The sequence below is a fragment of the Muscardinus avellanarius genome, assembly GCF_963383645.1.
Source record: "Muscardinus avellanarius genome assembly, chromosome: 15".
NCBI lineage: Eukaryota > Metazoa > Chordata > Mammalia > Rodentia > Gliridae > Muscardinus > Muscardinus avellanarius.
Window position 1 is genome coordinate 18,931,318 of NC_137801.1, and position 20,035 is coordinate 18,951,352.

The 20,035-nt window shown below is 39.1% G+C and overlaps 1 protein-coding gene across 4 annotated transcripts in view; it reads right to left on the reverse strand.

Annotated features, from left to right (window-relative positions):
* ITSN2 (intersectin 2) overlaps nucleotides 1-20,035 on the reverse strand; it is a gene marked incomplete at both ends in the record, with an annotated part of 129,304 nt that overhangs the window by 53,556 nt on the left and 55,713 nt on the right. For 2 of the 4 annotated variants that reach the window (XM_080711858.1, XM_080711856.1), the window contains 8 exons: nucleotides 3,541-3,707; nucleotides 7,021-7,085; nucleotides 9,071-9,276; nucleotides 12,019-12,163; nucleotides 12,485-12,657; nucleotides 15,267-15,364; nucleotides 16,611-16,747; nucleotides 18,652-18,788. In XM_080711858.1, coding sequence (XP_080567984.1) covers nucleotides 3,541-3,707; nucleotides 7,021-7,085; nucleotides 9,071-9,276; nucleotides 12,019-12,163; nucleotides 12,485-12,657; nucleotides 15,267-15,364; nucleotides 16,611-16,747; nucleotides 18,652-18,788 — 1,128 coding nt within the window. Of the gene's footprint in view, nucleotides 1-3,540; nucleotides 3,708-7,020; nucleotides 7,086-9,070; nucleotides 9,277-12,018; nucleotides 12,164-12,484; nucleotides 12,658-15,266; nucleotides 15,365-16,583; nucleotides 16,748-18,651; nucleotides 18,789-20,035 lie in introns of all 4 variants that reach the window. The other 2 variants (XM_080711857.1, XM_080711855.1) reach the window with 1 other exon arrangement.

Consider the following 20,035-nt stretch of genomic DNA (forward strand, 5'->3'; position numbering starts at 1 on the left):
TTGAACAGGGTCTCACAAGGTTGCTGAGGATGGCTTTGAATTTGTGACCCTTCCTGTCTCAGTCTCCCCAAGTACTGGGATTATAAGCGTATGCCACCATGCCTGGCTTGAAGTTGATTTAAGAACAAAATTTTCATACTGTGCGTAGCAATTATGACTGTTTGGCTTTAAAGGATAAATTGGACCAATCCTAGTTCTTATTTTTAGAAATTTGCAAAAAAGGAGGAGTTAAAGAATTTAAAGAATTTTCTGTTAGTATACAGAGCTGTAGTTCAAGCATTAAGCAGAGCTAATGGTAGTCAAAAGCTAACTTAAACATTTTTTTTTGTGGTACTGGTGATTGAACTCAGAAGCATTCTACCACTGAGCTACACCTCCATCCTTTTTTGTGTGTGTGTGGCAAGGTCTTGCTATATATTGCCAAGGCTTGCCTGGAGCTTGTGATCCTCCTGCCTCTGCTTCCAGAGTCACTGGGATTGCAGGCATGTGCCACCATACCCAGTTCCAAAAGTTAACTTTTTTTTTTTTTTTTTTGGTGGTACTGGGGTTCCTGGAAGCCCTTCTACCTCCGGGCTACACTCCCAGACCTATTTTTATATTTTTGAAACAGGGTCTCTTACGCCAGCGCGGCTGGCTTCGGACCTGCGCGATCCTCCTGTGTCTGCCTCCCAGGCGCGGGGATTACAAGCGTGCGCCACCACGCCCGCCTTTTTTGTTGTTGTTGACATTTTTAATGTAATGGGAAGTGCTCTAAGAGGGTTTAGTTTTAGTTTTCATAATCATACTATTAACTAATTATGATTATCTTCACTTTACAGAGAAGAAAGGTAAAGTAACTTGTCCATGGACACCTAGCCTCTAAGAGTAGAGTCAACCCAGGCGGTGTGATCCACGACACTACCAATGGTTTTTCAGGTGTGGTTTGTAAATCTCTGGAAATAGTTCTTGGCCTCTTCTAGGAGTCTGTGGGATGAAAATGACTTCATAATAATACTCAAACGTCATCTATCTTTTCTCACTTCACTGACATTTACAAAGGTGGGTAGATTTGCTGGTGCCTTAGCATGAATCACAGCAGTGGCACTAAATTATACTACTAGGCAAGATTCTCTGCTACCAAGCACTCTCAGTGAAACAAGTTCAGTTTCACTTAAGAATGTTCTTGATCAAACAATAAAAATTTTATTAAATCTTAATTCTGTGTGTGTGTGTGTGTGTGTGTGTGTGTGTGTGTGTGTGTAAGTGTGCACACACAATACTAAGGTTTGAACCCAGGGGCATTCTACCCCTGAGCTATATCCCCAGTCCTACTTTTTAAAATATTGAAACAGGGTCTTAATAGGTTGATGAGAATCTCACTGGTCTCACTAGGTTGCTAAGAGTCTTATTTCTTGTTCAGGCTGTCCTCAAATCTGCAATTCTCCTGTTTCAGCCTCCTAAGTACTGAGGGTTTATAGACATGCACCATACACTCAGCAAATCTAAATTTTGGAGTACACTCTTTTTAAAAATTCTGTGTTACTAAGAAGTGTCCTCATAACATTTCTACTGCAAACCAATGTAGAATGATTGTCTTAGCAAAAAGTACAGTGTAATTAAATTGTGTGCTAAAACTATGTTTTCATGTAATAACATATTTACTTCAAAGAACCAACAGACAATTATTTAGACTTGGGATTTAGCAAACATTTCCTAAAAAAAGAATGAAGTAAGGCTGTCAATTCAAGGAAAGCGGCTGACAGGATTTCTTAACAATAACAAAATTTAACTTTCAAGGGAAAATTAAAATTTTGGAAAAATTTTATCTACCACTATGAGTTTGACAGTTCCTTAGTCTTTTCTGATGAGTGGTAATGTTAAAATGTTATCTTTTATATTGTCCAACTAAATGTTTCAATGCACAGGATATCTGTATAATTTCAGTGATTCACTATTTTCTGAATGGTCACTGAATGTCATATTTCACATGGGTAGAAGATCCATTCAGTGTAACAGACTAGTGAATTTTAATTAACAGTGAACAATATTCAGTTATAAGGTTTCAGGTTCTATGTTGCAATTTCCATGTAACTGTAACAACTCAAAAATTCACCAAGTTTTGTTGTAAGAAAATAAAAGAGAAATAGCTACAAACATTTGCAAATATTAAAAACCTCCATTTTCAGCAGGGCGTGGTGGCACATGCTTGAAATCCCAGCACTTGGGAGGCAGAGACTAGAGTATCTTGGTTCGCGGACAGTCTCAGCTACTTAGCGAGGCCATTCGCAACTCAGTGAGATGCTGTTTCAATAATAAAAAAAAAAAAGATAAAAAAGTAGGGCTGAGAGTGTAGCTTGGAGCAACAATGCCCCCGGGTTCCATCTCTAGTACCACACACATACACACACACAAAAAAAAAACCCCTTCATTTTCCCCTTTTCTATATGAGGTTAAATTTTCATATACTTTAACCAAAAGGATCAGAACAGACTGAATTAAGAAACATCAGAATCTTGTTATCAATAATTAAGCACAGATTTGCAAAAATATAAAACAATGCCACTCTTCTCAGTAAATTTTCTTTTCTTGAAAAATTGTTTTTCATAGAAAGTGATTTATTTCTGTTACCATGTAATGAATTTATTTATTTATTTTGGTGGTACTGGGGTTCCTGGAAGTCCTTCTACCTCTGGGCTACACTCCCAGACCTATTTCATACTTTTTTTATTTTTGGAAACAGGGTCTCTTAAGCCAGGGTGGCTGGCTTCGAACCTGCGCCATCCTCCTGTCTCCGCCTCCCAAGTGCAGGGATTACAAGTGTGTGCCACCATACCCGGCGAACCATGTAATGGATTTAACTACCACTTTTAAGTGAATATTTAAACAATTTCAGTTTTAATTTCTAATATGGTAAATATCAGTAGATATGAACTTAAGAAAAAAACCCTTTTGGTGTTCCTTGATTATTTATTTATTTGCAGTACTGGGGATGGAACCCAGGGGCATTCTACCTCTGAGTTACACCCCCAGCGCTATTTTTTATTCTTGATTTTGAAACAGGGTCTCACGGAGTTGCAAAGGGCCTCACTAAGTAGCTGAGGCTGGCTGCAAACTGAGATCCTCCTGTCTCAGCCTCCCAAGTACTGGGATAACAAGCGTGCGCCACCACGCCCAGCTCTGTTCTTAAAATTTCATGAAATCCTTTTCCTCTTATCTTTCTACCTGAAGCCCTAAAATAAATCCTATGTTCCTGATGATACCTCGAGTAGTTTCCTTATAACCAAAGCAGCCTGATCAAAACCAGACATATTATCTCTGTTTTAAGTATAATCTTAATCAACAAAAATGGAATGACTTTGTTTTTGGTGGTACTGGGGTTCCTGGAAACCCTTCTACCTCCGGGCTAAACTCCCCCACCAATTTTATACTTTTATTTGGAAAAAGGGTCTCTTAAGCCAGCGGGGCTGGCTTCGAACCTGCGCAACTCCCCTGTCTCCGCCTCCTAAGTGCGGGGATTATAAGCGTGAAAGACTTTTGTTTTTAAAACCAAAATAACTCTACCTCTTGATCTTTTGGTTTGACATAGTTTGAAGGAAAAATTCCAGTTCTATCTCCAATACTTCCTGTCCACCACTCTCCGTCTTTCTGAGTCACCAATATTTCTTCACCTTCGGCAAAAGTCAAATCTCCTGGCTCTGCACTTGAATATGGATAAAGTGCAATATATTCTGTAGAAAACAAAGCAAAAAGAAGTGGATTTTTATTCTGATTTTATAGAAGTTAAAAAAATTTAAGTTAATCTCTAAGACCTTGTACAAATGTATTGTAAAAGACCCTGTAAACAGATCATGGTGGTGCACGCTTGTAATCCCAGTACTTGGGAGATTGAGAAAGGACCACAGGTTCAAAGCCAGCCTCAACAATTTAGCAAGACCTTGTTTTCAAATACAAATAAAAAATAGAGCCAGTGGTGTAGCTTGGAGGTAGACTGAAGTCTCCTGAGCTCAATCCCCAGCAATGCAAATCTATCTATCTCTCTCTCTCTCTCTCTCTCTCTCTCTCTCTCTCTCTCTCTCTCTCTCTCTCTCACACACACACACACACACACACACACACACACTTTGTGCCTTGGAAATGTAATACAAAACGATCTAAAGGAGAAAAAATAATGAACATAATTACTTAATAATTGTTTAAAAAAAAGCGTTATTTAACATAAAGCTTTATAATGGGATACCCCCCCAATTGCCTTATTGCCTTTTTTTGGTGGTACTGGGGACTGAACCCAGAAGCATTCTACCTCTGAGCTACATCTCCAGCCCTATTTTTATTTTGAAACAGGGTCTTATTAGGTTGATGAGTGTTTCACTACTTGCTGAGGCTGTCCCTGAAACTATGAGCTTTCTGCCTCAGTCTCCCACGTACTGGGTATTTTTTTTTCTTATTTATTTGGGGTACTAGGGATGGAACCTAGGGGCATTCTACCTCCAAGCTACACCCCACACACCTATTTTTTATTCTTTATTTTGAAACAGAGTCTCACTGAGTTGCAAAGTGCCCCACTAAGTAGCTAAGCCTGTCCTCAAACCAAGATCCTCCTGTCTCAGCCTCCTGAATGCTGGGATTATAAGTGTGGGCCAACATGCCCAGGTGGGCTTTAATCACACAGACTTATCCAAAACTACAAAGGTATTAGTATCTCTACATATAATGAAACTGAAGCTTAATGAGATTAAGTCATTCAGTAGATAATAGAGTCAAATCATAAAAAACTTTTTTTTTCGGGTCTGGGGGTGGAACCCAGGAGCATTCAACTTCCGAGCTACGCCTCCTGCCCTATTTTTTATTCTTTATTTTGAAACCAGGTCCCACTGAGTTGCAGAGGGCTTCACTAAGTAGCTGAGGCTGTCCATGAACCGCGATTCTCCGGTCTCAGCCTCCCCAGTGTTGGGATTACAAGTGTGCGCCACCAAGCCCGGCTATAAAAAACTTTTAATCTTCTTATACAAAAATATTTTAATCTTCGGAATTCACTGGGTGTGGTGGTGCACACTTGTAATCCCCACGCTTGGGAGGCGGAGACAGGAGGATCACGCAGGTTTGAAGCAAGCCGCGCTGGCTTAAGAGACCCTGTTTCCAAAAATAAAAATATGAAAATAGGTCTGGGAATGAAGCCCAGAGGTAGAAGGGTTCCATCCCCAGTACCACCAAAAAAAAAAAAAAAAAACCCAAACAAACAAACAAAAACCTTCAGAATTCTTTGCTCTTAATTCTTTTCTATGCAGTTATGGAAGAATAAGTTATGCCCAATATCTAACAGTCAGTAGCACTAGAAGCCAAGTTTCCACCACAGTGATCCAGCTCCCAGCACAGTGCTGGGCTCTGAATAGATGCTCAGTAAATATCATGTAGTGACTGACCCTGAGGGAAATATCTAAGTTTCTATATTGGCTCTGTTTTCATTTCGTGCTGCTACTATTTAGGAGAAACATTCAGTGACTGGGCTTCGGAAGTCTTTTTCTTTTTCTTTCCTTTCTAGTTTAATTTATATTTGGCAACATATAATTTGCTTTTTTTTTTTTTTTTTTTTTTTGTGGTACTGAGGGTGGAACCCAGGGGCTTTTCTACCTCCAGGCTCTACTCCCAGACCTATTTTATACTTTATTTGGAGACAGGGTCTCACTAAGTTGCTGAGAGCCTCACTAAGTAGCTGAGGCTGGCTTCAAACCTGTGTGATCCTCCTGTCTCAGCCTCCAAAGCGCGGGGATCACAAGCGTGCGCCACCACGCCCGGCTTCTAATTTTATCTTTTATCATAAACTAGAAATGACCAGAAATGCCATGTACAATCTATTTGCTATTCACTTTCCTAGTCCTCAACTCATCTGAGTAAACTGTAGCAATCAGGTCATTTCCTGAATGCCCCTCCTACTTGCGAGGCCCTCTCACTGCACTCGGCCCACAACACACCTGCAGCTCCAGTCCTGGTAACCTCAACCTCCCTACACTCCGGGCCTGCTGGCTCATCCTTCTGCTCTGTCGGGAGCCCTTCTCTTCCTTTGTATTCTGCAAGATCCTCCCCCTTGTTTAAGATGACGCAACACTGCTACCTGCGGGTTCTCAGGTTCTACTCAAAATTAAGTTGGTTTGTTAATTTATTATAGAATTTATCCTAACTTTGAAAATTATCTCTTGTTTTTGCATCTTTCAGGCTCTAATATAGAATTTTTAATATATTTACTCAATAAATTGCTTAATTTGCCATTCCTTGATTTTTAAAGCAAAACAAAATGTACTTCAACTATTCAACTAACTTTATAATGGAATATACAATTATTTATAAACCTATGTAGCTATTAAATAAAAATGTAATTTGAAATTAGGAAAATCTGATTTTTCATCACATTAACAAAATCAAAATAATTTATTAACCATTCAAAAAAGAGTTATAGAAAAGTACTTATTTGCAACATTTATGATAAAGAATACCTTGATTATAAATCTTAATGATTTATATGGCATACTATAATTAAAATGTAATTTATAAACTATGTATGCTAAAATTTCATTACCTTTAAATATCTATAATGAATCATTGCAACACTTTTTATGTATAATCTAAATTTGAGCCAGTCTACGCTGAGTTTTTACAGCAATAATTTTCTATAAATGCCATGTATTTTCAGCCATATTTTTTCTGTATCCTTACTGTTCACTGAAATAAACATAGGCAGGGGGCAGGGTTTCTTTTTGCTTTCTTTCTTTCTTTTTTTGTAGTACTGGGGATTGAATCCAGGGATATTCTACCTCCAAGCTACATCTTCAGCTCTTTTTTTTGGAAACAGGTCTTGCTAAGTTGCTGAGCCTGGTCTCAAACCTCCTGTCTCAGCCTCCTAAGTACTGGGACTATATGCATGTACCACAAGCCTGGCTTGGGCAGGGTTTCTACCCTTACTCTAACACAGGGAGAACAACTGTGTGAAGTCAAGTAATTAGTAACTACATTGATCCCCATCTAATTTACAGATTGGCAGAAGCTTACCTTCTCCCACTGGATAGGCTGCAGAGGTAGGTTTCTTATTTACAGTTCCATATAAAACTTCTGGCCTGACAAAGAGAGCCACAAACAACAACAACAAAATGAGACACAAAAAAGCAAAACACAAGAAAGGTGAGTCAATGAATACAGCTAGTTTTAGCAGTGCCTTTTTTTAGGGCTTTCTCAAATTAATCTGAACAGCCTCAGTACACAGATCAGGAATACTCTCATACATCAGTTCTACTAGATTAAGAACTGCCTAATTATAAACTTCCACATTTTAAAATATATTAAAGTAATTTTAATGTGATTTATAATTTTAAAATGTGAGATATTTTGCCCTTCTAAGGAAACTTAAAAAGATACCTGCATATTGGTAAATATTGGTTTTCTTATAAAAGTACATATGGGGCTTGGCTTGGTTTTGGGGAAAACAAGGGTAATACATAAATTTTATTATTTGCTTAGAGCACATTACATTAAAAATATTAAAAAAAAAAAAAAACAGTTTAAAATCTTAGAACAAGCCAGGCCTGGTGGCGCAGGCTTGGAATCGCAGTACTTGGGAGGCTGAGACAGGAGGATCGCAGGTTTGTGCCCAGCCTGAGCTATAGTGAGGCTCTCAGCAACTTAGTGAGACCCTGTATCAAAATAAAAAAATAGGGCTGGGGTATAGCTCAGAGGTAGAATGCCCCTGGGTTCCATCCCCAGTTCCTCAAGAAAGAAAAAAAAGAAATCTTAGAATAAGTGTAACATTAATTTCCACCTTAATCCAGGACATTTTTTCAAGTCTAGAAGACTTCTAGACACCTGTGGGGTCCACCACGGCTCTCCATATCCCATGAGTAGAGTACGCAGTGAGGTAGTGAACAAAGTAGCAGCTTACTAAAAACTAGTGGCCACAAGAGAAAGGACTACCTTGTTCAGTGTTGAGTTCTCCAGTACTGTAAGCTTTCAAATTACAGGGCTTATCTTACAAAGGATCCATAATTGAGTGGGAAGGTGGAAGAAATGCCCTCTAGAACATTTACTCTCTTTGTGCTGCAGTTTTCACCTCTATAAAATGTTACAAAGAGTAAATGAGATTATTCTTATAAAGGGCCCGCCTTGCACAGTGTTGGCACACACTGGTCTTATTATTTTTTCATACTTCCAAAATTCCATGTCAGTCTGAAAAGCAAATTTCTACAAATTTACCTAAGTTAAAAATTTATCCAAGTTAAAAAAAAGAGGAAACTCAGCACTGACAGGTTACTTAAATATTAGTCTTTTAATTTAATTAATTAGAAAACTGAAGACCAAATAGGTTTCTCTTTACAGCCTGGCAAAAATAGCAGAAATAGAATTCAAATCTCTTTTTTTTTTGGTGGTGGTTCTGGGGATAGAACCCGTGGGCATTCATTCTACCTCTGAACTATACTCCTAGCCCTATTTTATTTTGAAACAGGGTGTCACTAAGTTGCAGATGAGCTGCTGAGGCTGGCCATGAACCTGTGAGCCTCCTGTCTGAGCCTCCCAAGTCCTGGGATTACAAACATGTGCCATTGCACTCAGCTTAAACCTCTTTATTTCTAAAGATCAGCACATTATGTTAGGCTGGTTTTCTGTTTACACCATCTTCCATGTAAAACAGCAGAGACAGTTACTCATAGCTATATTATACTTATCCTTATAGTAAGGATATTGATAACTTCCCCTACAAAATGAAAAGTAAAGGTCAGAGGTCCTAACCTATTTAGTTTTGTTTTTCATTTGAAAGTTCATTCATTCACTTCTTCCCTCATTAACAGGATTTAGCAGCTACTATGTGTTACATTTGTTAGTAGGCATGAAAAAAACTAAAAAAGAACAAAAAAGATGGATTCCAACCTCATGAAACATGACTTAATAAAGAATATGGATAAAAAAAAAGTCAGTAACCAAAATTCCACGTGCTGGAGGAATGCTCCAAAGGACATGCAGAGGAATTTTTCCAACGGATCTTAAAGTGCAAAGAAAAACATGTACAATTTGGAGCGCCAACGTCCCGCCAACGCACACACAGAACGCTTACTCTTCACGCTTTACTTCACTCCCAGGAAGGATCTTGACGTAGGACTTTGGAAACCATCCTCTTCCTCCATGTACCTCCCCAAACCACCAATTTTCTTGCTGTTCTAAGACAGTAATAACATCATGTTTTGAGAAGTTCAAATGGTTATCTTTCTTTGCAGTCCAGGAACAAAGGGCCTGTGCCTTTAGGTTTTCTACAACCTGTCCCTGTGAATACAAAGCCATGAAAAATTTTTAAAAGACCACGGTTAACCAAGATTTCTTTCCTAGTATCACATACTGTTCCAACAGTAGACCAGTTTGGTGCAGTCTTGACATAACCTTAACCTACTGACTGACTTAAAATTTATGCATGATGGACACATGTGTAGCTTTCTTGAACACCTACCATGCAAGAAAACATCTCACGGGTACAGAAGGTGAACAGCGAGTAGTAAAGGAGTACTCATAAATCCATCAAGTATACCTCAGGGAGCAAATGAAAAGAGCGAGCCTGACTACAAGTCTCTTCTCCCCCAGCTTCCGGCGCCTCCTCGCTGCGGCTGATTCACTGACTTCACTGAGAATGGAGATGACTGTCTCCGTCCCCCTTCCACTCTCGCCACTCCTCCCTTCCTTCTCCTCTCACAGGATGGAATAGTTTTCTTCTTGTAACAAAGTTAACCTCTTGACTTGTACTCTAAATACTCCATTTTGCCCTCTTGTTTTTCTAAAATATTTTTTAACATTAAATCTCTCTTCAGTTTTCAATCTAATGAAACAACAGTCTTAAACTTGCATTCGAATGTCACCCTAAAACTCTTTAATTTAGGTTCTGAACCATCACACTAATACCAGCAAACCAAAAAACTTCTGCTAAAACCTTTATTCACCTTGATTTCTTTTCTTTTTTTTTGGTGGTACTGGGGATGGAACCCTTCTACCTCCGGGCTACACTCCCAGACCTAATATAATATACATACATACATACATATATATATATATATATATATATATATATAATTTGGAAACAGGGTCTCTTAAGCCAGCGAGGCTGGCTTTGAACTTGCACAATCCTCCTGTCTCCACCTCCCAAGCGCAGGGATTACAAGCATGCGCCACCACACCCAGCTTATTCACCTTGATTTCTAAACAGGGTAAACATCACCAAAACTCTAGTCTCTTCTGAAGCTCACTCTATGGTGCCTGAGGGCTCCTCTTCTGTCTAGCCCTCTTCTAGCTCAGTTCCATGCGACTTCTCCCAAATAATCTTATTTTAGTCTAAGATCTCAATTCTATATTTTTAGTGTGCCTTTGTCTCCTAAGCTCCAAAACTGTCAAAATGACCACTGGCTGTTTCCACCAGGGTGTTTCTATGACAGATACTGCAAACTTTGTGTGTCTGCAAGATTCCAGTTTTAGAACCCACCACCATCACTCCACTGCCCACCAGAGACAATGATATTATCATGCTTTCAATCGTTCAAAATGAAGATCCCAAAGAACTGGGCTTAACTCCAACTTCTTCATACTCAACAAGTTACAATTTTATGTCAAGTCCTAATACTCTTCCATGTTCTTATGTATCTATCTTCTTCCATTTATTTACTACGGCACCGCTTCATAGCACCATCTCCTCTTACTTGGTAGTTCTAACAGTCTCCTTTTACTTCATCTGCCAATCTGGCCTCTACTTGACCGCCAGAGTTCTCTTTCTTAAGCACACACATCCATCCCTCTCTTAAAAACCTCTCTTGGCTTTGCACTGCCAAGTTCCTTAGTATGGTATTAAAGGCTTTAGTAATAAACCTCAACCCTTATCTCTCCAACTTCACATTTTATTTTAGTTTTGGGGTGATGCTGGGGATTGAACCCAGGGTATTCTAACCTCTGAGCTACACCTCTAAGTCCTCTTTTAGGGTCTCGCTAAATTATTGCATGCTGGTCTTGAATCTGTGATCCTGTCTCAGCCTCTCAAGTGCTGGGATTCCAGGCACACACCACTCTGCCTGGCTCCCTACTTCACTTTTGGTACTTCCTCCATGAATCCTGTGTTCTAGCTATACTTATAAGCAATTCTTGCTTCCTCAAAACACACTGATAACATGCCTCAGTGACTTTTCCCAAACTGACCTTTCACTGAATGACTCTTGTTTGCTGAGACCTGGTTTACCTTTGAGGGTCCTGCTCAAACGCTCTCCCTTCATGAAGCCTGCTCCAGTTCCTACAGATTGAACGGTCTGCTCTCTCCTCTTCACATCCTCGGGGCTTTTAGATTATTATATTTCTCATATTTTAATCTCCTTTATCAGATTATTAAGTACTAGATGGCAGATTTTAAATTTTATTTTTCCTTAAATTTCGAGCACATAATAAAAAGCGAAAGTCTAGAATTATGCAATGAACATCTTTGAGTTGAAGGTGAAATCTAGACTTTATTCTGATAAAGTCTGAAATTTCTTTTTAATAAGGTTAATGTATTAAAATTGAAATGTCTATATCTAAATCAGAGGCTAAGTATATATATAAAATAGAGTTCCAAAGTTATTTATTTGTGGTACTGGGGACTGAACCCAGGGGTGTCCTACTTCTGAGCCACACCTTCAGCCCTTTTTATTTTGAAACAGGGGCCTCATTAGATTGCTGAGGCTGGCTTGAACCTGTGAGCCTCTCGTCTCAGCCTCTCAAGTACAGGTGTGTTCCACCACGCCCAGCTCTGACAAATAATTTAAGACCAAACAATAAAAAACCTCTCACACTAAAATCTTCTTGATACCATGGGAATGATTTGTTAGCAATCCTCCAAGTGATCATTCCCCAATTTCACATCACAAATGAACAGAAACAGAAACCGAAGGCTACAAACGGGCTAAACGAGCAATGATGCCTTTGTACAAAGTCTTCATTCTATTTCATAGGAATCAGGAGCAAATTCAAAGAGTAAAAGCACACAAAGATCAGACCACATACCTGTCCATGAATAGGTGATGCAGACCCCGGGGACACAGTTCGAGTAAAAGCTGATTTTTTCTGCCATGATGGATTAACAGTTAGGTTTGAAAAAGTTACATTTTGATAATCAGCCACTGATGCTGGTTGATTTGAAGGAAGTGGTCTGCAAACAGAACGCTTTATTAAGTATATTTGTTTAGAATCTATATACTAACATACGCTCCACTAGTATATACTAATATACGACTCACTTGTATGTTATACATACTGCATTTAAACAGATTTGTGGAAAAAAAGAATTCATGAACAAACCACTGACCTATGTTTCCATTTACTAAGTTTCAGTATTAGATTTGGAGCAAAGGTTATCTTTTGGAGAGTCCAGCCCAAATGAACGGTATGAAGTGTCAGGTTGGTACAACCGTGTGTTAGCGTTTACAAACTGGCAGAACTACATAAATTCCACGGTTAGCTCACAACTCACTCAGAAGTTGAGGTAGCAGGTAAAGATACTGTAGGAGGAAGTAAGGCCTTCTTAGGAGACACTGCTTTTTCACTTAATGGCATTTTTTCTACATAGTTGCATGGGAACCAGCCAAAATTTCCTTGAAAACTACCATAAAGCCAACCAGGTTCTCCTATGGTTTTTTCATCCACCTATGGGGAAAAAAAAAAAAAAAGAAGAAGGGTTACCTATGCTTAGGAATTGACACATTTACAGTGGAAAAATGCATTCTATGATAGTACATAATACTATAATATATATGGCATAACATTCTCATTTTCAGAATTAAACTCATTTAAGGCGTTTTCTACAAACATTAGGGATTTTCTACAAATTGTTAGGTTATAATTTCTAGTGATTGAGACATTATCTATAAATTATTTGGCATTTTCTACAAATTATTAGGTTACTATTTACGATGGTTGATAACGGTCTTTTAAAATTATAACTAATATTTTTCCAAATTAATATATGAAAACAGTTTAGGAAGATAAACAGCAATACACAGAGTTACGATGAAAAACAACCTTCCCTACTCCATGGCTCCCTAAGCCCCGACACACTCCCTGCAGTATCTTGCCATTCTTAGTTGTTTCTTATACATCACCTTCTGTATTTTTTTTTTTTCTTTGTAGTACTGGGGATGGAACCCAGGGGCATTCTACCTCCGAGCTACACCCCCAGCCCTATTTTTTAGTCTTTTTATTTTTTGAAACAGGGTCTCACTGAGTTGCGAAGGGCCTCGCTAAGTAGCTGAGGCTGTCCGCAAACCACCATCCTCCGGTCCATACTTCCCAAATGCTTGGATTACAAGCGCACGCCACCACGCCTGGCCTACCTTCTGTATTTCTAAATAAGCAAATCTTACTATAATTGTTTCAATCTAATATTTATATTATTGTAACTATAAACTTTTCATATCTGAGTCATGCAATGTTCTGCTTATTACATGTACTTTGTTAATTTCTTATTTCTTATAGGTAATTATTATTGTGGTTTGAAGATTATTTTTTCTAGCCGGAAGTGGTGGCGCATGCTTGTAATCCCCGCGATTGGGAGGCTGAGACAGGAGGATCGCACAGGTTCAAAGTCAGCTGCGCTGGCTTAAGAGAACCTGTTTCCAAATAAAAAAGTATAAAAAATAGGTCTGGGAGTGTAGCCTGAGGTAGAAGGGTTTCCAGGAACCCCAGTACCACACAAAAAAAAAAAAGATTATTTTTTTTCTGTTCTTATTACAGTCTTCGTGTGTGTGTGCGTGTGTGTGTGTTAGTAATTGGAAACTGACTCCAGAGTATTGTGAATATTAGGCAGGTACTTTACCATTGAACTACATTCGTACCCTTTATTTTTATCTTTTTTTTTTTTTTTTTTTTTTTTTTGCAGTAATGGGGATGGAACCCAGGGGCATTCTACCTCTGAGCAACACCCCCAGACATATTTTTTATTCTTTACTTTGAAACAGGGTCTCTCTGAGTTGCAAAGGGTCTACGTAGCTGAGGTTGTCCACAAACCGCAATCCTCCTGTCTCAGCCTCCCAAATGCTGGGATTACAAGCGTGTGCCACTAATGCCGGCTTTTATTTTTAGACAGGGTCTAACTTGCCCAGGATTGTCTCAAAGTTATGATCCTCCTGCCTCAGTCTCCCAAGTGGGTGAGATCACAGAAATGCACCACCCCACTCATTCTTTTATTTTTAATAATGGCTCACTGATATGGAATTTACATACTACACAGAGATTAAAGTCCCAGTTTATGGCTCTACCCTTTCATTTTATCATAATGGCTCTATCAAACATGATTCTCTTTATCTTCTCTTATTCATCAATTTTACATAAATTGTGCTAATACAAAAACCTTTTATTCCAAGGAACAAATGTTTCCATTTATGTCTGCAGAACCTAATTCCTTCAATTCTTTTCAGGGGTTAAGGTACTAGGAATTGAACCCAGGGGCATTCTACCTTTGAGTTACACCACTAGCCATATATTATTTTTATTTTGAAACAGGGTTTCACTAAGTTGCCGAGGACCTAGATAAACTGCTGAGGTAGGCTTAGAATTTGCACTCCTTCTGTGTTAGCCTCCCAAGAACTGGGAATCCTGCATACACCACCATGCCTGGCTATTCAACTCTTTTAACAGTTGTCAGGAAATAACTAGCCCCTCAACATTTTATTAATAACTTATAAAAATAACAAAGTCAATATCACCATTTATTAATAACTTATAAAAATAGCAAAGTCAGTATCACCTTTTATAATGTAAAGCAACGTAGCCCAGTGCAAAGAATACTTGTCTTAGAAACCAGAATGCATGTGTGTGCACTCGTGTCCCACTCTGGCACTGCGATATAGTGAGTTACAACTTTAAGAGTCTAATCTTCCCTGATTAGAATGTGTAGTAGTAATAACTGTCCTATGCCAAATGAGGTAATGTATAAGAACTATTTTAAAAAGATAATTAACGCCGGGTGTGGTGGCGCACGCTTGTAATCCCCGCGCTTGGGAAGCGGAGACAGGAGGATCGCGCAGGTTCGAAGCCAGCCGTGCGAGCTGGCTTAGGAGACCCTGTTTCCAAATAAAATTGTAAAAAATAGGTCTGGGAGTGTAGCCCGGAGGTAGAAGGGCTTCCAGGAACCCCAGTACCACCAAAAAAAAAAAAAAGATAATTAACTATGAAAAATTATAGTCAATATTATCATAAAAAGCAATATACTATAATGTATTCAGCTTATTCATGAGAAAAAAGGCTTCATTTCCTACCTGAATTATATCCCCAGAATTGAAACTCAGCTCATCATGGCTCCTTGCTTCAAAGGGGTATAATGCTCTGTAATTCACCAAAGCAGTAGCTGTCTCACCTAAAGAAGAGATAATTGTCATAATTTGCTGCTTTTATGTGAGTACATCTTTGCTATGACTCAATAAAGAGCTCTTAAAATCTAAAAGAGCAATACTGAGTATCAAACAGAATGAAAATCCATCTGCTGCAGACTCGTTAGGATTAAGTATCATGACTAGTCATATAACCAATACAAAAGCAAACAAGGATATTTATTTTAAGTAAGGCAGGAGGCAGTTGACCTGCAGGCTAGGCATGCATGGGGACCTATGGGAGAGGCAGCTGGGGCACGCTGTGAAGGAGGAGAAGGAGGGAAGAGGAGGAGGAGGAGGAGGAGGAGGAGGAGGAGGAGGAGGAGGAGGAGGAGGAGGAGGAGGAGGAGGAGGAGGAGAAGGAGGAGGAGGCGGTGGCAGCTGAGCAAGGAGAGGCATGGTTTGATCTGTGGAGGTAAGACTATTACAGGGAAGGAAAGCACAGAAAGAGAGGTCACAAATAAGATAGCAAGTAAACAGGGCTGGATTAAGAAAGAGTTATAGATTTATCAATATAGTTCTAAGGGAAAAATAAAATTTACTGATACACTTTACTTGATAAGAATAAAAATAGTTTACTTTTCATTGACTGATTGATTGTAGTACTGTGGATTGAACTCAGGGGCATTCCACCTCCGAGCTATACTCCCAGCCCTATTTTTTATTCCTTATTTTGAAACAGGGCCTAAGTTGTGGAGGGCCTAAGTAGCTGAGGCTGGCCGGGAGCCTGTGATTCTCTTGTCTCAGCCTTCCAAGTACTGGGATTACAAGCGTGTGCCACCACGCCCACTTTACTTTTCTTCAGTTTGCAAAAAACAAAAAATGAAAATACAAAACAAAAGAAAACAATTACATCTTTAATATGGATTCAAAGATTTATGCATTCAAAAGAGGATGCAATAATATTAAGGTATTTTAGAAATGAACTCTGAGGTGTATAAACAGTTACCTTATAAGAAAACTGCATTGTGCAATGACTTAAAATTTTACTACAATTTTATTAAAACAAATAGCTTAGTTATATTGGTAGAATAAAATATTAAAAACAAGTTTCTTCCACGTTGAAAGCCACGTTAGGGTCTTTTAGTCAGTTAGTGGTAAGAACCTTTCCTCCCACTGGGTTAAGATTTCTATCCTCAGTCTGTTTTATTAAGTATATACACTTCTCACTTTAGTTTAAAAGATCTTTTCTAAGATGAGAAAAACTAAATTTATTTTTTTTCATATCCTTGCCTTGTTTCTCCTTAGTTTTTCGTTCCTCTTCTTGAATTTTTTCTTGCGTTTTTTCTTCCTGAAGTCGTTTTTGTTTTTCCTCTTCCTCCTTCCTAAGGCTTTCTCGCCATAAGTTTTCTTTTCCTTGCTTTGCTTTCCTTTAAATAAAACAAAGTTTGAAAAAGAAAGTTTGTATAATGCTCTCAACTTTTGTGTGTGTGTGGTGCTTGGGACTGAACCCAGGGGCATTCTACCTTCAAGCTACACCCCAGTCCAATTTTTATTTTTTATTTTGAATCAGGGTCTAAGTTGTGGAGGGCCTCACTAAGTAGCTGAGGCTAGCTGAGAACCCAGATCCTCCTGTCTCAGCCTCCCAAATGCTGGGAATATAAGCGTGCGCCACCACGCCCAGCTTGCTCTAAACTTTTACAAAAAACTAAATAAGAATATAATAAAGCCGGGTGTGGTGGCGCATGCTTGTAATCCCCGCGCTTGGGAGGCAGAGACAGGAGGATCACGCAGGTTGGAAGCCAGACGCGCTGGCTTAAGAGACCCTGTTTCCAAAAATAAAATAGGTCTGGAAGTGTAGCCCGGAGGTAGAAGGGCTTCCAGGAACCCCAGTACCACCAAGAAGAACATAATAAAAGATTCTGTAAGCAGGTGAACTAGCACAGAGGCATTACTAGAGGAACGGGAGAAACAGTAGGGATTAGGGATGAAGGGAAATCAACCAATCAATCCAAAGGGAACCTTGACTAATGGGTGAGCAGGGGATTATGATGGACAACTTTCTACACCTTCCAATTCCCTCCTGCCCGCCAACTTCCAAACCAAGGTTGGGGGGGAGTTTAAATGAAACCAGGTTCGAAGCCAGCCTTAGCTACTGGGTGAGGCTCTCAGCAACTCAGTGAGACCCCCATTTCCAAATAAAAGTATAAATAGGTCTGGGCGTATAGCTTGGAGGTAGAAAAGCCCCTGGGTTCCACACCCAGTACCACACACACAAAAAAAGACCTGTGATCAGACTTAATTAGTGTTAGAAACTGATGCATACCATAGCTCTCCTTGGCCTGTATTTTGACCTTGCTCAGAGGCATAGTGGCCACTACTAAATTTAGTGCCTCCTACAAGCCTCAAAAGAGGGGCAGGGATTGTGGCCCAATATAACCTGGGAATTGGGGAACATTTGTACTCCATCAAAGTGGAAACCCTGTCTTGACTGTGGCCAGGTTCGTACCTCCTATTTTCTGAAAAAATTTGAAATCTTGGATAAAACAAAAACCGTGAGCCCTTAGTTACTAATCCTTTCTCTTCATTCCCAAACTGTGTTACGCTCCATACTACTGATTCTTACCCTGCAGCTCGATTCCTTTCTACCCTTCCCAAACCCTCCTACGCTGTCTATCCCATCACAGGCTGTGTCCTCCAGAGGCGTCTGTAGCTGGAATCTGGATGCCCCCTGAGGACAATGCTTTTCTTGAAGTCCTACTTCATTACAACTAATATTCCCTTTCCCAGTCCTTCTATAATTTTCTCTGACACTGTCCCAAGCCTAGAATGACCCTACTGGTCTTCATTTGATTTCTCAATCCATTATAAACAGCATTATCACAATGCTTACCATATATGTAGTAGGGAAAAAAAGAAAAGATCAGAAAGTTCATTAAATTCTGGTACATTTTCTTATGCAAGAATTAGTGAATGAGAAACCGGTCCACTGCCAGCAGATGCCTTAGAAAGGGGACAAAAGGTAGAAAGGCCATGTCTGCAGTGTGAAAATCTATCAATAGCTTGGGACAAGAATGGAGCATACCTGGGCAAATGGCTAAGCCAACCACGATGTAGGACTACAACTCAGCTTTGGACTCATTAGATACTACATGTACTTTTTTCTTTCTTTCTTTCTTTTTTTTTTAACGCGTACTTCTGTTCTGATTTCTTCCCTCCACTAGGGTACGATAATGTGCAAGGAAGATGAATGAAATGAAAGTGTGAACAACTAATCTGGTCTGCTGTCCTGGAAGGAGCTGTGGGCAAGATGAAGAACGAGCAGTAATCTTACCTTGCAGCCTCCTCTTCTAGTTTCTTTTTCTGTACCAGCTCTAATCTTTTTCTTTCAATATCCTTCAACTTGTCACGTTTGATTTTATGAAGCTGTTCAAGGGCTAACTGCTGTGTATTATAGCTTTCTCTCAGTTCCTATGAATAAAATGGAAAAAAGTCAATACTTGAATTATTTAAATATTTTATCCCATGTAATAATGAGACATTTTCATTAAAAGACAAACATCCTAAAGCAAGTTAAACTAAATTTAATGTTTTAAAAATAAATGATTTTTAAAACCTGAATATAACAAGTATTTAAGCCTTGTAGTCACTGAGACAAATAGAGGTTCAAACCAGCTACTTTCACACCAGTCCATTTCTAAGAACTACAGATTCTTTAATAGATCAGTTCAATAATTTGAAATATCAGTTTTCATTTAAAAAGTAATTTATTAAACTATGAGGAAACAATTTGCTTGCAATAATATTTAAAGAACTTTGTTATCGCCAGGTGCAGTGGCACACGCTTATAATCCCAGCATTCGGGAAGCAGGGGGTGTAGCTTGGAGGTCGAATGCCCCTGGGCTCCATCCCAGACCCGCAAAAAAAAAAAAAAAAAAAAAGGACTTTGTTTTCTTTTTTATATATATGTAGTTTAACCAAGTTACCAATAACTTTCGTCTAATAAGACCTTGAACTAAACACAGAAGGAATTATTAAACAATTTAGTCCAAACTAAGTATGGATAAGATAATGTTTGCTTAAAACCATGATTAAAATAGGCCAAACTACCCAGAAGTATTCCAAACAGGAATTGAAATAAACAATGACTTACTGAGGCTTTAAATGTATTCTGAGCCATAAAGGGTTCAAAGGGGATCTAATCTCAAGCGCCCGGTTCCTAGGTCTGTATCTTTGCCTTCAAAGAGTTCACAATCTCCAAATCCCAAATGTGAGGTTTAGATTAGTACTTTAGCAGAAACTTATGATTATCTGCTCCCCATTTTCTTTCTCCCTTCTAAGAGCACTCTTCTTTTGGGCAGCTGATCTTCTGTCCCAGGCTCAGCACTCTTCCATTCTCACTCAGCAGCCATCAATCATAGCACCTCACCTCCCTGATCAAAATGATTGCTCTAAAGGACATGAATATGCTCCAAGCCAGCCCATATTTTTCCTGGGATACAGATACAGTGAAAAGGTGCTGAAGAAAGAAGATTGTCTTTCTCCGGGCTCATTACACTGAAGTAAAGTGAACGTGGGATGGCAACACTACCAGGTAAGCTGTGAGTGGGAGGAATGAAGTCTACACAGGAAAGAGAGAAGCAAAGAGTGGAGATGAGGTGGAATGGATCTTCGGTTCCACAGCTCGTGTCCGAGGGTTGTCCATTGCTGCAGCTCTT